The sequence below is a fragment of the Odontomachus brunneus genome, unplaced genomic scaffold, assembly GCF_010583005.1.
Source record: "Odontomachus brunneus isolate Ranch 3 - 2012 unplaced genomic scaffold, Obru_v1 Obru_scaffold_092, whole genome shotgun sequence".
Taxonomy (NCBI): Eukaryota; Metazoa; Arthropoda; class Insecta; order Hymenoptera; family Formicidae; genus Odontomachus; species Odontomachus brunneus.
The window spans coordinates 1,068,441-1,084,920 of NW_022639542.1; the positions used below are offsets into that span (position 1 = coordinate 1,068,441).

General features: G+C 41.4%; 2 protein-coding genes across 2 annotated transcripts; one reads left to right on the plus strand and one right to left on the minus strand.

Moving 5' to 3' along the window:
• Window positions 1–158: 158 nt before the first annotated feature.
• Window positions 159–10,280, minus strand: LOC116848234. The gene is made up of 7 exons (XM_032824114.1): window positions 10,117–10,280; window positions 4,429–4,588; window positions 3,488–3,918; window positions 2,905–3,216; window positions 2,614–2,815; window positions 2,028–2,255; window positions 159–1,168 (listed from the first exon to the last, which is right to left on the minus strand). Exons 2-7 carry the CDS (start codon window positions 4,576–4,578, stop codon window positions 1,088–1,090), a joined length of 1,404 nt encoding a protein of 467 aa, XP_032680005.1. The 5' UTR covers window positions 4,579–4,588; window positions 10,117–10,280; the 3' UTR covers window positions 159–1,087.
• Window positions 9,725–15,437, plus strand: LOC116848272. Its single transcript, XM_032824173.1, has 3 exons — window positions 9,725–9,802; window positions 13,519–14,320; window positions 14,816–15,437. The coding sequence occupies exons 1-3, from the start codon at window positions 9,725–9,727 to the stop codon at window positions 15,154–15,156; spliced, it is 1,221 nt and encodes a 406-aa protein (XP_032680064.1). The 3' UTR covers window positions 15,157–15,437.
• Window positions 15,438–16,480: the final 1,043 nt, after the last annotated feature.

Here is a 16,480-nt window from a genome sequence, read left to right on the forward strand (position 1 = left end):
CGCGATTTGTAATAATGAGCGTTGTGTTGCAAAGGAACGTGCCTTCTCGCTGTTTTAAATAGATTAGACATTTTTATAGATTTGTCTAGTAAAAAGTGTAAAATAAAGAGAGATGAAACGAGAAAAAGAGAGAGGGAGAGACAGGAGATACGCACGTATTCGTAGATAATAGTTATTAATTTAATATTTATACTTATAATTAGAGCAGAGACTTGAGCACCACGTCGTTACAGCACTCGCGAAGGAGAGTTTCGCGGAAACGCGCTAAAGCATAAAGCGCAGCATGTACGTAAGTGTCCATGGCTGCACTTCCTTTTTATTTTAACAACGAATGTTACATAAGCAATTAAGAGAAATTGTGATTTCAAGAGATGCCGCAGGTTCAACGGCCATTTAATTAGCGACGATAAGAATCGCGGCGTACCGTTCCGACGGTTGTTCGCGGTGTTTAGCGCGAAATGCGATCGTATTCAAGTCCACTCGTCAGTTCCGCACCCAAAATGCTGTTCCATTGATAAACGACGCGTTAAAGATCTTTTGTACAGGAAGTATAAAAGTTAACACGGCTTTTTTCTTATTCTTCAATCCGAGTCTTAACTACCCGTGTAGTACTTATCCTTCGGAAGAGCACATTTAAAAAGTTTTGCACACGCACGTACTCTCCGAACGCGTTGCTTTCGAAACGTGGACTAAACAAAACAGCACGGAAGACCGGAAAACGTCCAGGGGACGTTCTGAATCGCGTTTACGAGACAAAAGCTCCGCTTATCTTTTCTGCACGTATTTACAGCGTCTCTTGGATTCCCGATTGTATTGCCGCAAAATTTTATATTTGACATTGACGCGTGCAATGTCCACGCTTGTATGTACATGTGAAAAAGACGAAGAGGTGCTCCACACACAATGATGGAGAGATCTTCCAGTCGCCTCCAAGTCGGACCAAGCGCAGCGACATTTCGTCCGACGCCTTTCACTTTGTGCAATAAATACAATGGGACAGAGATTAGAAACGAACTCTGTCTCGCGCGAATCTTTTTAGAGGCGACTCAGCAATGTCTTTCACAGGCCGCGGATTAACGAACTAAACTCAAAGCTCGTTGTGAATGCTCTCCGTAGTTACTCGGATCTCCTCTTCGTGGAAGGCCGTGCAGTTCGCCGGATATTTTCTCTGAAAGCGAAACGAGACAATTGCGAGTGAGATAATCGTCAGTTGTATAATCGCGAATAATATGAGAGAACCAACGAGGTGGAAAAAAAGTATATCAATATTTTTGCAGCAAGTAGTTTCACTGACAAGCCTTGATTATTGTTCTTTTTATCTAGAAAGTCAATCACATGCTGCAATTATTTTGCAACTTAAAGTGCTGTAACTTAAAGGTCTGTTCTTTTTAACTGAATTACTTGAACTGATGCAATAAATTAGAGATGCAACAAATATATTTTGATTTACTTTAACTTATTATATTCGTGTACATTAATTCAGGTAGTTCATCTGAAAAGAACAGACCTCAAGGCTTCTGTGTATTCGCCGCGGGACTCTTTATTGATGACATCAGAAGCGGGAAAACACATGTTTAAAATTCTGGCGTGCTATTTCCTAATAAAAAGATATTTGTATGAAAAAACACTTCAAATTGCTTAAGCATATTTGCAAGATGCTCCGAAACTATCTTCCTTTTCCTTTGACAGTTAATAAATCGCCGTAAAATTAACGTGACATGCAATCTCCCTCTCTAACCGATTTTTTTTCATGATTTTGCCACGTTCTTTCTACGGCTATTTAACAGTTAAAGGAAAAAGGTAGTTTTCGAAACATTTTACGAATATGCTCAAGTGATGTGAAGTGTTTTTTTCACACAAACATCTTTTTATTTAGAAATAGTACGCCAGAATTTTATTTAGGAATTTTCGATGTGTCATTCCTTGCTTCTGACGACGCAATCCAATACGGCTACGAATATCCAGGAACCTTAGAAAAAGTCTTTCAAGTTTACTTTCTCTCGCGACCGATGAGACAGTTTACTCACGATGCATCCCTCGTGCTCCATAATGGCTCCGTACAGGGACCAGAAATTAATTCCTAAATTATTGCTGACCGCCCAAGCCGCAGGGAAACTCGCCACCTTCAACAATATGCCACGTATCTTCAGATTCTTGTCGCGACTGTCGTCCTGCTCACTTTGTTCGTTTATGGTACACAAGATTTGACTAGCACAGTGCGGCACTTTCGATGCCCACTTGTACGCTCGAAATGCCTGAAAATCATCGAAATTCAATTTGAAGCAAATTTACGAACTCCTCTCATATATAAAAAGATTTCTTGACGTTCTGCGGTAAAATGATACTTAAAGGTAGTAAAATTTCCTAAGGAATTTCAGCTTCTCAAACAACCAGTATGCCTCAAAGACATTTCAAAAACGTCGAAAAAATGTCTAAAAGAAAAATAAGACGTCTTATGGACAATTTTAAGATACCTTTGAGACATGCCATTGTGTTGAGTGGAATATTATTTTGCAATGAAATTTTCGGAAGTAAAGTACAAGCTTACGTGCGAGAATTCATTGTAAAAGACACTTATGTATTATTGTTATATTAGATATTATTATTATATACCTTGAGCATAGGAAAAATAATATCGTTGTTGATGGTATCGCTCAGTTTGTTGCTTAACTCCCGCGCATTTATTCGGGACATGATGAATCCTTTCTCAGAGGCCAGGCTTGCTAACTCTTGGAAATACGATATCGCCGGTTTTACGTACAACGCGCTGTTGATATTCATGCCCAAATATCTGCGTGCCAACATGTTCGCTAATCTGGACACGCGAAAGCACGTTAATTCACGTTACACACGTCTGAGAAACGACTGCGGTTTCGTACAGACGCACATTACTGTTGCACTAACCTGATAAGACTTTCTGTTGGTCTCTGAGCGTCGAACATCACCGACTTTGGGAATCCTTGGGACTTGAGGAAGCTGTTGCCGACGAATTGCATGGTCGAGAGGTAACGTTGCTGATTTACTGGATCGGTTACGTGGGACAACCACTCGGCGACGAAATTCGTGAGCGACCTGATCCACCTCCGACGTATAGCGGGATCCTCGAAACTCTCCAAGATCTTCTCGTAGTGGATGTTGCCGTGCTGGTCCGACACGTGAGCGATCACTTTCATCAGACCGCTGTTCTTCCACAACGTCTGGCCGAGTTCCGAATTACTGCAACGCATTGTTGTGCCAAATATCACAGCAATCTTTCGTTTTACATCTACTCCTAACATCTCAAAACTTACTTGAATAGATAAAAAACATTTATAAACGTTAAATCACATATCTCTTCTAGCTTCGCCGATACATTAATATTTATCATTCAGATTCAAAATCAAAGTTTTAATTTCAAACGAGATAATTTTCTGTTAAGAAGTAGACTTTAATGTAGGATTGATATCTTGAGCTTTTGTCACATTTCGCCATGTGGATGACGTGTTACCTGAAATGGTCCCACATAACGTGAATGTTCTCCAGGATGGGCGGCAAGAACCAGGAGTGACCCGAATGATCTTTGCTGCCGCCTTCGTGGTCGTCAGTCCCGTGACCTAAAGCCTCCAGAACCATTGGCACAAGACCCATCACCATGTCGGTGTTGGCACTTTGTTGAAATAACGCGCTGCCCATGTTGATTACGCTAGCCCAATCTATACCGTGCTCCTGTTTGCGATCTTCCACGTCGTTCGCCAATCGTTTGGCATGACTCGCTTGTCCGTCATTATTCATCGTGCTCAAAACATTCAAGATCGAACCTACCATCGACATATCGAAGCCCTGATTATTCTGACCGCCAGCCATAAAGCTACCTAATCCTGAGATGATCTGATTGACGCTGTCAGTCGAAGTTCTCTTCTCCAAGAGCATGTCACCGACCTGTTGATTACATCACCACGTGTCCTCATCACGTATCTGGATTTTAACGCTTTTAACGATCTAACAACTGTATAATTTAAAGATACAACTGTTCGGACGTCTTGTATGAATATTTATTAGAGGGAGATCTTGTCGTGATGTGAAATAAACAAGCGATAAACAAGCGCGTAAATCTCGCGATGTTACGTCGTGCACTCGAATATCTCAAAGACATCTTAAAGAGACGTTTAATGTTTAAAAATAGAAAAGATCTCACTCTGTAGTAAATAAACAGTAATAAGTAAAATATCCTTTCCTACTTTGAATATCTATATAAATGTCTATATAAATGTCTAGAAATCTATAATCGCATATACCTATGAAGATTTTAGAAGTAGTCTTAAACAGGACTCTTTTAAACAAGACTCAAGACGTCTTAAATCGGGACGTAAGGCGTTTTTGGAATTGTATGGTGTCTTTTAGATGTCTTTAAGTTGTGTTAATGTTGTATAAGTTAATTTTCCTTGGCACCTGCTTTACTTGCGGATTCTCGATGGATTTCTGGGAGAAGAGGTTCTTAGCCTCCTCTATGAAGACGCTGGCCGCATCGTCCTCGTCGGGCTTCCGAGCACATACCAGCCCAAGCAGCACCAGCAACAGCCACGACCTCGATAGCCACATCCTTCCGTTTCTGCAAGACAACATTTGGTTGGCGCGACTTCGACTACGACTACGAGGATTTGCATCTCGCTGCGTCATCGTCGATCACGCACTCGCGTCGATTCGTCGGTGACGAATCTTCCGCTTGTAATTACGACGAGGACCAACTCTGAGTCACTCGAACGAAGGTCCTCAAGACGAGTCGTTGACCCCGAAACTGGATGCCGATCCTGGTCGAGTTATTTTTTTCGCGTCGACGCGAGGATTTTAAGTACGGGCGACAGACCGGAAGCGTTTCGGCTCGTGGCCGTCGCGAATACCGTTGCTTTTCCGACGTAGCCGTTTTGCTGGACAACGACGTCGGTAGTTGGACATTACGCGCGTATTTTCACGGATTCATGCGAAAGCATCGATGACGAATGCGTTGAGTCAGCGAACGGAAAGGATAAGTAGAGCACGCGCGATTGATCGGAGCGAATGGCACATAATCGTGCGATTTCAGTTGATTGCTGATCAACACGTGTGAGATTTTTTGACTTATTCACGTTGATATTGTCGTTTTTAATCAGAGTTTTAGTTTGCACTGTCTTCTTTTGAAAAAGAAGAGCACATTTCTAGCTTCCTTAGATTCTCTTCTGGCATTCTTTTCGTCTGCAGACGTTATGATTTTATATAAAAGAAGAAGAGGGAAGAGAGAGAGAGATTATTGTAAATTAGAAAATATTCCTTTACTTTGTGTATTCATGTAAACAAGAATGACGTGTTCTAGTGATAAGATTTGTAAATCGGTTCCGGGAATGATAAAATATATGGGTCTAATTTTACAATTGCAAACTAGAACGTACGATTGGAGCCCAAGCGAAAGTCCACGTTTCGTTTTATCTAAATCACCGGTGTGATCTTAATTTATTTTCTGGACGACACGGACATCGTCGCGTATCGTCATCGATTATTCCGAGGGATCAGTCACAACGAGACGACTAACGCCAGATCGACGCAACGCCAGTGTATACTAACGTGCAATTTGAGTACCGTAAACCGCATGAAATTGACATTCTCCAGCTGGAATAACGATTCGGCCTAACGGTACGGACTGTTAGTCATCGTTACCCCAACGCGCCAAACTCGTCAATGGCAGGTCGCAGGAATAAGGAATTGACTCGATTGTCACATCTCTTAATGTGCACATTTCGATATTATGTAATATCTGCCGATCAACGTCGAACAGTTGTGTAAAAATGTAAGATTTATTTCCGCCCTTCCAATTACCACGTAACTCTAAGCGTGCCTGTGTTTTAATTTATATGTAATATTTTCAGAAAAAAAATTTATTGAGCACACAAATTTGTTCATGTATGAAATAAATTTTTGAAAATACTGTATCATTCACCTAATATATATAAAATTTATTTTCATAAATAAAATAATTGAGAGAAGTAAACATTTTCAAATTTTACTTCAATATTTACTGTGATACGTGATATTTGAATTTTCTTTTCCTAAATTTTGTGAGAGGATTAGCTGATTTTTGAGATATTTATTCCCAACTGGACTGAATATTTCTCGGTGATACAACGAAACGTGATACTTAACTTTGTTCCAAAGTCCTCTCAAGGTTTTCCATTTTATGGTTTTATGTTTGAGCCAAAAAATAATGTTATTCCGGGATACTGGCATATGTTGACATAAGTAGTCCTGGACGCCAGAGGAAGTTTACATTAAAACTGCTACGTAATTGTTTCTGTGAGTAGCGGCGATTAACGCGCGATCACGGAAGTTGCCTCATCACTGTTTAATTTCATGTGTGTATTTGTCACGTTTTACAAACAACTCCGCGTGGCCCGTGCATGAAAGTAATAAACGCGGAAACCACCTCGTTCTCAGATTGCCGAGAGGGAAAGCGCGGCGAGAATTTTTGCAATGTCGTCGCGGTTTAAGGTCAAGGAGGAGGCAATGGCCGCCTTCTCCGTTGTGAGGTGTCCCAATTGTGCGCCTCTGCCCGGACAATGTGACTAATGATACGCAAATGTCGGCGATTTAACGGCATTGCTTTTATACCAGCACGGCGTTGCTTTTCAAGCATAATTGCGAAATTATGATGGCGCTTTTATGCCGGGTTTTTCGCCGAAAGGAGTTTTGTGTGTAAATTATCGCGCAGTAACGGTGACCTTGATGTAACGGTGCACCTTACGCAAAGACTATCCTGAAATGCACAGAACGTGTCATGACAATTCCGCAAATTGTCGACGCGCAAATTATCTTTCGAAAATTAGCTATTTTTTATAATGATGGTCTAATGAGAGTGACCTCGAGTACGGGAGCAATTATAGCATAAATAACGTAGTTGTGTGTTAAATTTATGGTTACGTTACAATAATTGCAAGTGCTTACTCACTTGTCGATTGGCAAAAAACGTTTTCGCGTAACGATGAATGTTTAGCTTTTAGCAATTTTGTCATTAAGAGATAAACGATTGTCCATTCTGTAAGATTATCAACACAAATAGTCTAATGTCGACATCGTCTCGAGGAAAAGACGTTTCAGTTTTCTATACGAGATATCTGTATGTACATACAGCGCCATGGATGTTCCAACACTTACTATATATATACACATTGAGAGTTATACGATTTTCAACCTTACACATAATACTTGAGATTAAAAATTGCATAAGTAACTCTGATTATAATGATAAGATTATAACGGTGTTAATTATAACAGCTTCAGTCTTATTCATACGCACATAAAGCCGAAAATCCTGGAACTCTCGATTCAAAAAAATATTCGAGTATCCATGACGTCGTGTGTACAGTTATTATATATTAGCATTTAGAACTCATTCAGTTCGCAACAAATAGAATCGTGCAGCTTTCTTGTGAAGAAACACATGGTGGCTCGCTTATCGTTATACCGATAAAGACCGGCCTTGGTTGACCAAGGAATCGTCGAAGCGCAGGCTAAACATTATCATAAATAACTAGAGATAAACGTCGAACGTTTGAAGTTTTCAAAGAGGTACCCTCGTTGCGCGCATTGCCATAAATATTTCGCGGCGATCGCGAGCGCATTTTCCATGTTTCAAAACCAAAAGAAACCAGCTCTCTAGTTATTTCGACATGAAACAATTAACAATGTAAATGACATTTTGAGTTGAGTGCTCGCTTGAAATTTTGTCGGTGACGTTGACGCAACGATAATTTCTCTCACGAGGCACGTCACTGTTCTATGAAATTCAAGTGTATGATCGAAAAAGATATATATCAGTAATTTCTGTGACTGTGTCGATTTCGATAAAAATCTTGTTTCAGGTTCACGCTCTGACAGCAATTCAGTCGAGTTGCATTTTAACTGTTGCAATGTATCTATATTTCATGTTTGTACGTGAAATGTAAATATTCGTCATTTTCGTATTCGAGTAATTACTACCATCCATTATGTCCTACCGTGTTAAATTAACATTAAAAGCGTGACTAAAAAGAGCCGGAGGAAATTACTGCGGAGAGAAGAAGCGATGGTGAAATGGGGAACTCACGCACGTTTAAAAATTACGCCATTGCGAGATACAGGATTACAGTTACTTGGTGCGAATCACCGCCAATGTAAAAAATGTGAACAGATTAAAATCGTGATATTTTCGCGAGTTATTTAACTTCTAATACTTCGAGCTTTTAAGATATCATGTTTTACACATAACCGTGTAAAAATTATTGGCTTTGACAATAAAATGCACGATATCTCAGAACAATCGTTTCACGTGTTTTTGCATATTCTTTGAGTTTTATTAACGAGTTCAGTTTAGATAATATAATTCCAAGACATCCTACAACTAATAAACAGAACTGCATATCTACGAAAATTGTTATATCCTCTAATTTTGCAATTTTGCGTTTTGCGCGCGCGTTGCTTCAATTCGGGCGTGAATGAGACGTCTCTTTGCTCTAGTAAGAGCAAAGTGAATAGCGATTTTATGAGGCGGCGAAACAGTTACTTAACATCTCGGATTGGTCAGCTCACAGACCTCGCCAACGTGATCAGCAAGACAAACGGATCGGGCACAGGTTGCGATTACACGCGTGTTGGCGGCAGAATTGCTGGTTGAAAAATTCGCGATCCCTCGCGTGGCCGCGCCAGCGGCAACGGTAGTCGCAGTCAAGTAGAGCGTGTTCGATGGTGTTTCCAATGTGGAAAGGCGATACGATCATTGGAGCTCGAATTTCCGTTACGTTATTTACGTCGGGAAAATTTTGCGCACGTCTCGCGGAAACTTACATCCACCGGCGCGATCGACAGGATGCGCGAAATCAATTTTGATCGGCGCGTTCCTCCTTCTACGCTATAATTGAGAATAAAACCAAACAATCGCGAACGCGTATCTATATATTTATGTAATATGAAAATCTTTGTAATAAATATATCCCACATATAACACAACGTCTAAAATTGAGACATAAGACGTCTCTGAGACGTCGGACCATAAGGTGTCTTTAATATGTACTTAACATGTCTTAAAAATGTCCCAATTTTAGACTGTATTATGCGAAATATTTCAGGATTATATATAAATACTTGATAGGTTAACAGAAAACTCGCAAAAACGAACAAAAAATCTTGATAAGTATATGCTTACAAACCGATTGTTTTCAAGATATTTGATTTTCTCATTTGTAAGTCAATGATTTTTTGTACAATTACATATATTGATATATACCCAAACTTCGAGGTGTCAACAAGTTTAATCACTTATCAATTGTTGAGGCTTTGAATTTTTGCGATATCAGTCATCCCACAATACACTGAGAGCAAAACTATCTAAAAAATAGTAAATAATTTTTTGGTGAGTGTATTAACAGCATATTTTTATTTATACCAATATAAAAATTTTTCAAATAAGAAAATATATATTTTCTTATACTTTCAAACCTTACGAAAACCTTAATTTTTCATAAAAGATATTATTTACTCTATTTAAATAAGAGAATCCAGGTTTAAGTAAATCTGCTGTTAGTATCCACTAAATATATATTTGCTAATTTTTAGACTCTTCTCTCTTGGTATATGCGTTTCTCTAAGATTCGAAAATGTACCATGTATTGTCAATGAAGATTCATTAACGCCACATTAACGCCACATTTAAATCAATTGTATCGTACGTTAAAAGCTGTGACATATGTGGAATGCGGTACGAATCAGGCACTTGATCGAAATCAGGACGAAATCAAAGATACGCATGAGCAAGGTGGAGGAGGTGCGTTGGTCAGAGAAAACGAGCGGAAATTTTCGAATTCCTGTCGTGGCTACGTTTCTCCGTCACCTATCCGTTTTAACGTGGGTTCGCCCAGGATTTCCAGCGAGATGAAATATTTCGGCCAAGCACTTCATCCTCCAATCTCTCTCACACCGGTAAACTCTCTCGTCGTGATCTACTTTCGCGCCGACCTCACGAACTCGCAATAACCACCTCAACGTTTCGAGGATACACTCTTGGAGCTCTTCGAGAACCGGATGGCCCGAGACTACCACGACGACGTAGGCGTAGTGATTTGTTTCTCTTTCACGTACCTTGATTAGTCGGAATATCAACAGGCTGGCCGTGTGTGAACGATGCGCGGAAGATATCTTTAGAAGCCCGTACACCTGACACGACGAAGGTTGTGGCGTGACTGGCGTCGGACGGACTCCGTCGAACGGTACTTACCTGAGCAAGTCCCCCGACTTCGGAGCGTAGAAGCCGGCGATACAATGAACCGCCTGCACGTCTCCGACGCGATGCAGATTTCTGTCCTCACGGCCGCAATATTATTTGAGCAAGTTTTCCGCACCAAAACTTGCGGTACATTCTCGCCACTTGCGCTCGAATTTCCTTTTTTCTGCGTGCATTTAAAATTCTCGAATTTGCTTTCGCACAGATCAACAATTTTCCGGCCTTGCGTGCACCGATCTTGTATGTACTCGTCGATTTTCGACGAATCTAAAATGTTTCCCTTTACAGTAAAAGTTCAACAGGAAATTTGATTTAATTTAATTTAATTTAATTAATTGATTTATTGTTTTACTTACTTGATTTACTCATTTAACATCACAACTGTCTGAGGTCGAAGGGCGTTTTGAAGTAATAAGAACAGGAGAATAATTTACGCGACAAGCTTTCACGAACGTTATACTCGCGTGCCGTAACGTTACTTCAAACTTTTTTACATTAACCATTTTTTTTATTAATTCAGAATATATCGAGGTTCGTTGAGAACGATACGTGTAGAGCGTACCGTAACGTTTTTTCAAACTTTTTTACATTAGTTATTTTTTTATCAGTTGAGAATATATCAAGGTTAGTTGAGAATGACACGTGTCGAGCGGGCGTAACACCTATCCGTCGTATGTTTCCAATAATCACGACCGATTACTAGCACGGTATTCGCACGCGAGAGCTGACAATACGGTCTATTAACGATCTGTTAGTCGACGCCAGACGGACGTTGCATCTGATGTAGGCGCATAACTTCGCAGCACCGTAAACGATCTAACCGACGACGCGCCGCTGACGATCTCAATCGCAACAAATGATGGCTAGAAGCCGCGGTAATTTAAATTAATGGTCGCGTACCGTTACAGGTATCGGATACTTTTGCCGATATTTGTCGGGTGTGCAACATGCAAATTGGTGGTGCGACGCGCTTCCATGTCTCTGGAAGCTAACGAGAAGTCACACGATAGTGGTGAGGTCGCCTCACTATATGATCACATCATGAAAGAATTCAAATACCGGACCGGTCGGGATATATTCTAGTTCTCCTAATCGTCACAACAGATATAATTAGATGTTATGCGGCAGAACCGGTTCCGACGCAGCCGTAAGGACACGGAGAAAACTTTTGGCTGACAGTCGTTGACCTGGCGAAGGATTAGGGAATGCCGACGAAGGTGTGCCGGTCTTTTCGATTCCGGATAGCCAGTGTCGCTGCCGAGCCGCGATGGGAATAAGAAGAAGAGGAAGAAGGGACGTTCAACCGGTTGCTGAGTCGCGACTGGATGCTGGGATTTCAATAATCGAGGAGCGATCATTGCTCGTTCTGTTTGTCTCGCCCTGAGCTAATTGTTTCTCTCGCGTTGCGAAACGATTGTGATACGGAGCACGTACGAGGGGACCACGCGACTTCTGTGTTACTTGATAGAGTTGTACGGATTGCGAGACACAACCTGACGTTTCTCCTGCCTCCTCGTGAAACGAAGATACCGCACGTGCGGTAGTTTATAAATTAATGCGGCGCAATTGCATGCGGTGATGTACGCAGTTGAAATTTAATATTGAAGTCATGCTTTTTCGACTTATAAAAGATAAATTTGTAAATTCTATAGGCGTAGGAAATTCGTAGTAAATACGTCGTAGAAGAGAAAGAACAAGAGAGAGAAAAAAGAGAGAGAGAGAGAGAGAGGGAGAACATTACTCCGACTTCTCCAACCTATCGCAAAATATGATGTACATTTAAATTCATTGCCTATAAATAAGAAATCAGAAGAAGTTCTACCTTTTCCACTTTGACTTTGACATATTGATATGACTGTGTATTTTTTATTGCGAGTGACATTTCAGAATTCTCGAATATCTTCATGAGGGAAAGAAAGAGAGAGAAAAGAAGGGAGAAAAAGAAAAAAAGAGAGAAAGAGAAAAGGGGAAGAAGAGATACGTGATAAATATAAGATAATGGACACGCTGCTACACCGGGTGTATCGTGAGGTAGCGGGTTTGCGGGTAGCGATATTCATAGCGTGCAATTTTTTTCTCATCAAGAGAGAAAAAATCTCCTCACTATATTCCGCGATGTCCTGCAAAAAATGAGCGCAGCTGCACGCAGTCGCACGCAAATCAAAGATGCAACGCGGAGGCGTCCTCGAAAAGAAAAGGAAAAGTCGTCGAGCTGAGACGAAGTACGAGAACAATATTCGTGTATCTACGACGAAAGTTGTTTCGAGATGATGTGGCATGGGGACACCATTACCGTGACCTTATCGGTGCATCGATTTGTCCTAAGTTGCGTCGGTATCTGGCCGATTAAGGAAAAGAATTTCTTCATGGATCTGAGATGGCTCGTCGCCGTGATTCTTGAGGCAGGTATCTTCTCCGTGCTGACAAGCGACACGTCTCGACACTAACGAAATATACTCTCATAAATTTTAATAAATTACCGAGATATCGTAATTACCGAGCTGACGCAAATTCTCTTCTTATGTTAGTCATCTTACATCAGAATAATACGTGTAAATAATATGTATAAATAATATGTATAAATAGTTAATTTTGATTTATGCGTATTTCAGAACGAACAATTAAACTTTGTTTTTTTGGTCGGAGGGAACTGTCACTGCGCGACTGTTTTGTTTTTAAGGAAATTATCAGAAACTTTCGTCATTTTATGAACACTGAACCCAGGAACAGTATTATTTTATGACACTCAACCCATTCACATGGGATACAGAACAATCTGGATCAGAACGAGCATCATTTTCGTCGTACTCGTGGCTCCTGCGATGGCGAACTATATGTCCACCACGAGCTCTTTCAGTTAATGTACTTATTGTCTTATGATCTGGGTGTCGTCTATCTGGAAAGCGTTCAGCGTAAAGTCTTGCTGCAGCACGATAATTATTATGACTTTCGCCTAACACCATTATCATATCAACAATGTCATCGGGCTGATAGTCAGCCATTTTTAGAGCTGTTCTTCACCTTAACAAATCTGGGGAACAAATCTCTATGCCACATCATCCCGAAACAACTTTCGTCGTAGGTACACGAATGTTGTTCTCGTACTTCGTCTCAGCTCGACTTTTCCTTTTCTTTTCTAATCGGCAGACTAATAAAGAGAACAAACTTCCTAAAACTTCTAGCTCAAAGCTATGTTCATATTTACACGTACAGTGTAGCGCACTGTACTCTCAGAGTCATTGATCTCGTGAACCCCCGAGGTCGCTCACGGATTAATTATAACACAATTTGCGCACCTAATCTCGAACAAATCTTACTATCATTGGAATGAGACGTTTGACCGACCGTTCACCGTGATCTTCCAGGCGACTCCGATGTGCGTCTACTTCGCGGAGATCTACCTGCACTGTAACGGCGCGAAGGAATCCTTCGACCATGTGACGCCATGCGCCGCAGCCGCGTTAGCCCTCACGAGGCTCATCACACCTCGCATTCATCGGCGTGAGTTGATCGAAGTGGTCACCTCTATGGTGGACGATTGGGCCACGCAGCAGGATAAGCGGGTGCGTTGGGTCATGAAGAAGTACGCGACGCTGTCCAAACGCGTGACGACGTTCACCTTTTTTCTGGTGGGCGTCATAGTGGGTGTTTACATCTTCATGGCGGTATCGGCGGTCACGGCGAAGGAGGCTGAGTTCGATCGCGAGATCGACAATGTGAGCGCGAGCCAGCCGGCGAACGAGATGCTGTCCTGCGTGTTTCGGGGCGAAGCGGCGCGCCAAGCGTTCATGGTCGTCCAGGCGATGCAAATGTTCATCACCGGCATATTGACCTTCGGCACTACCAGCTTCTTCTTCGGCCTGGCGATGCACCTGTGCAGCCAATTCGATGCGCTCAGCATTCAACTATCCGATTTTCGCGTCGACCGGGCGCGTTACGCGATAGCCGAAGCGGTCAAACGACATTGCCACCTCATTCGCATGGCCAATTGTATGGAGGAGTCGTTTAACGCGAATGTTTTGATATACCTGTTCGTGACCACCACTCTCATGTGTATAGACGGTAAATGATACGGTAAATAACGCTAAACGTTCTCATTTCCCCCTTTATGACCGGCTATAGAAGTGAAATTTTTAAGATAAAAACATCAATTTCTAGATACGGGCGCGCGTACCTAATATCCTTTTTCTCTTTGCCCTCATCGTGATGTTCTCTTTTAAATATTTAAACTTCAGAGCAGAAAATATATATACACATATTCTACATTGAAAGTTTAAATGTCAAAATTTTACATATTTAAAGGTCAAAATGCTCAGAAAATTAGGCACGTGTCCCGATATTGATACTTGAAGATCAAAGTCGCTCCATCGAGCCGAGCCGTTCGTGAGATTTGTCTTTTGATCGGGTTCGTTCGATAGTCACAATAACGATTACGAGAATCTTAAAAAGTCTAAACGAACGCTGAAGAACAATTGGCTGAGATCCGCCGAGATATCAATGTTGTAACTATAAAGTCGAAACGTACCTGCGCGTGCTTAATGCAGTAACATCTTTCAGGATTCATGTTGATAGTATCGTTGAAAGTCGGCGACGTGCCCATGATTATACATAACGCTAGCGTTTTACTGCTCATGATGATCCAACTGTCCTTTTACACCTTCGCCGGCGACTGCCTGGAGATGAGGAGCGCCGCGCTGTCCTACGCCACTTACGATTGCGCTTGGTACGAGCTGCCGGCCAGCATCGCCAGGGACATACGATTCATCCTGATGCGAGTCAGTATCCCTCATCAACTGACAGCCGGGAAATTCGTGGTAATGAACATGATAACGTTCAAGGACATCCTGAAGTCCACGGCATCGTATCTGTCGGTCCTGCGCGTTATGGTGGACGAGTGAGTTCCTTCACGTCTAGATCTTCAACATCTGTGCAATACCATTGCACTTGTTTAGAACAATTATTGCCGACAAAATTTCCCGCTCTTCCTTCGTCACTTCGGCAGCTATGTTTGAATTTGAAGAAAGAATTTATAGATTAGCTTGAAGTAACTTAAAATAAAGCTTAATTACAAATTATGCAATCGATGGAGGTTTGTTCCTTGACTTTGAAAATTTGCGAGCAAATGTCGCGGTATTTTGATGAAGGTGCGACATGAGTTTCTCTTCAACGACATTTTTGCCTCGACTTTAGTTATTTGAACCCACGTTGACATCGGGAAACGGAATAGACTAACGTTTCACGCACAATGCAGGAGGAGATGTGTCATGTCGTGCAATACAGTACATATTTACAGTGAGCCGATTTTGGTTCCGGCTGCAATATAGAGACTCGGTTGCATTATTAATTTTCCCGAATCCTCTATTGTTGCGTTGCCAAATGAAAGAGACGCGTTCTCAAATGAAAGTGCCGCTCTGCATACCGTATACACGAACATCGTATATGCTTCATAGAAACGCCTCTGGAGTAGCTTTGACAGAGAGCTGCAATCGGTGGAAGTTTGAATCGCGCAAGGTGTGTCGTTCACAAAGCGACGTGCAATTGCGAAAACGCGCGATTTCGCCGTGTCGATACTATTCTCAGGAAAGAACAAGGCAACGCTATCCTCCGCGTGAATAAAAGATCAAAGACAAGCACCCCTCTCGGAGATCCTCACCCCCCACCCAATGTGGGGTGGCTTTACGTGCCGCGAGCCTTTGTCATAGCAAATGCGAAGTTTGACCGACGTACAGGACGAAAGAAGCGAATAAACGTCATCGAAACGAACTTCACTAATATCGCTAGTGTCGTTACGCGATCACTCGCAGTCGCAACGTAAGAACCGAATCCTGAGATCAACGTCAAACAGAATAAATGTGAATCATCCGCCGCCAAACAGTGCGTCCTGATACACCGGCATGCCGTAAATGGTGCGTTTGCATAATGATAAAAGACGGATTAAGTATAATGAGGTGTAATAATAATTCAGCGGAACATCGTAGGGAGAGAATCTTATAATAAAAATTACTGTAGAATTTTGTAGCTGAGGAATAAATCGAGTTAGTCGATTTAGCAGTAATTTATTATTTTTTCATTTTATGTTATTTGTATTTGAAGAACTTAAATGTGCAATTTAAACGAATTTGCTATTCGAATTTCCAGCGAAATTTATTGTTTTTTAGCAAGACAGATCTTGCTGACAGTCTATTCCTGTACTACTGAAAACATAAAATTAAGAATAATTTA

Bases quoted from the DNA above. Each gene is read 5' to 3' on its own strand.
- LOC116848272 (XM_032824173.1), top strand. From the start codon at position 9,725: ATGTGGAATGCGGTACGAATCAGGCACTTGATCGAAATCAGGACGAAA. The intron at 9,803-13,518 runs GTGCGTTGGTCA...TGAACCCCCGAG, and splicing joins GCATGAGCAAGGTGGAGGAG to GTCGCTCACGGATTAATTAT. The intron at 14,321-14,815 runs GTAAATGATACG...AACATCTTTCAG, and splicing joins CACTCTCATGTGTATAGACG to GATTCATGTTGATAGTATCG.
- LOC116848234 (XM_032824114.1), bottom strand. From the start codon at position 4,578: ATGTGGCTATCGAGGTCGTGGCTGTTGCTGGTGCTGCTTGGGCTGGTA. The intron at 2,256-2,613 runs GTATATAATAAT...GATGATTTTCAG, and splicing joins TTATTTTTCCTATGCTCAAG to GCATTTCGAGCGTACAAGTG. The intron at 1,169-2,027 runs GTGAGTAAACTG...TTTCGCTTTCAG, and splicing joins TGGAGCACGAGGGATGCATC to AGAAAATATCCGGCGAACTG.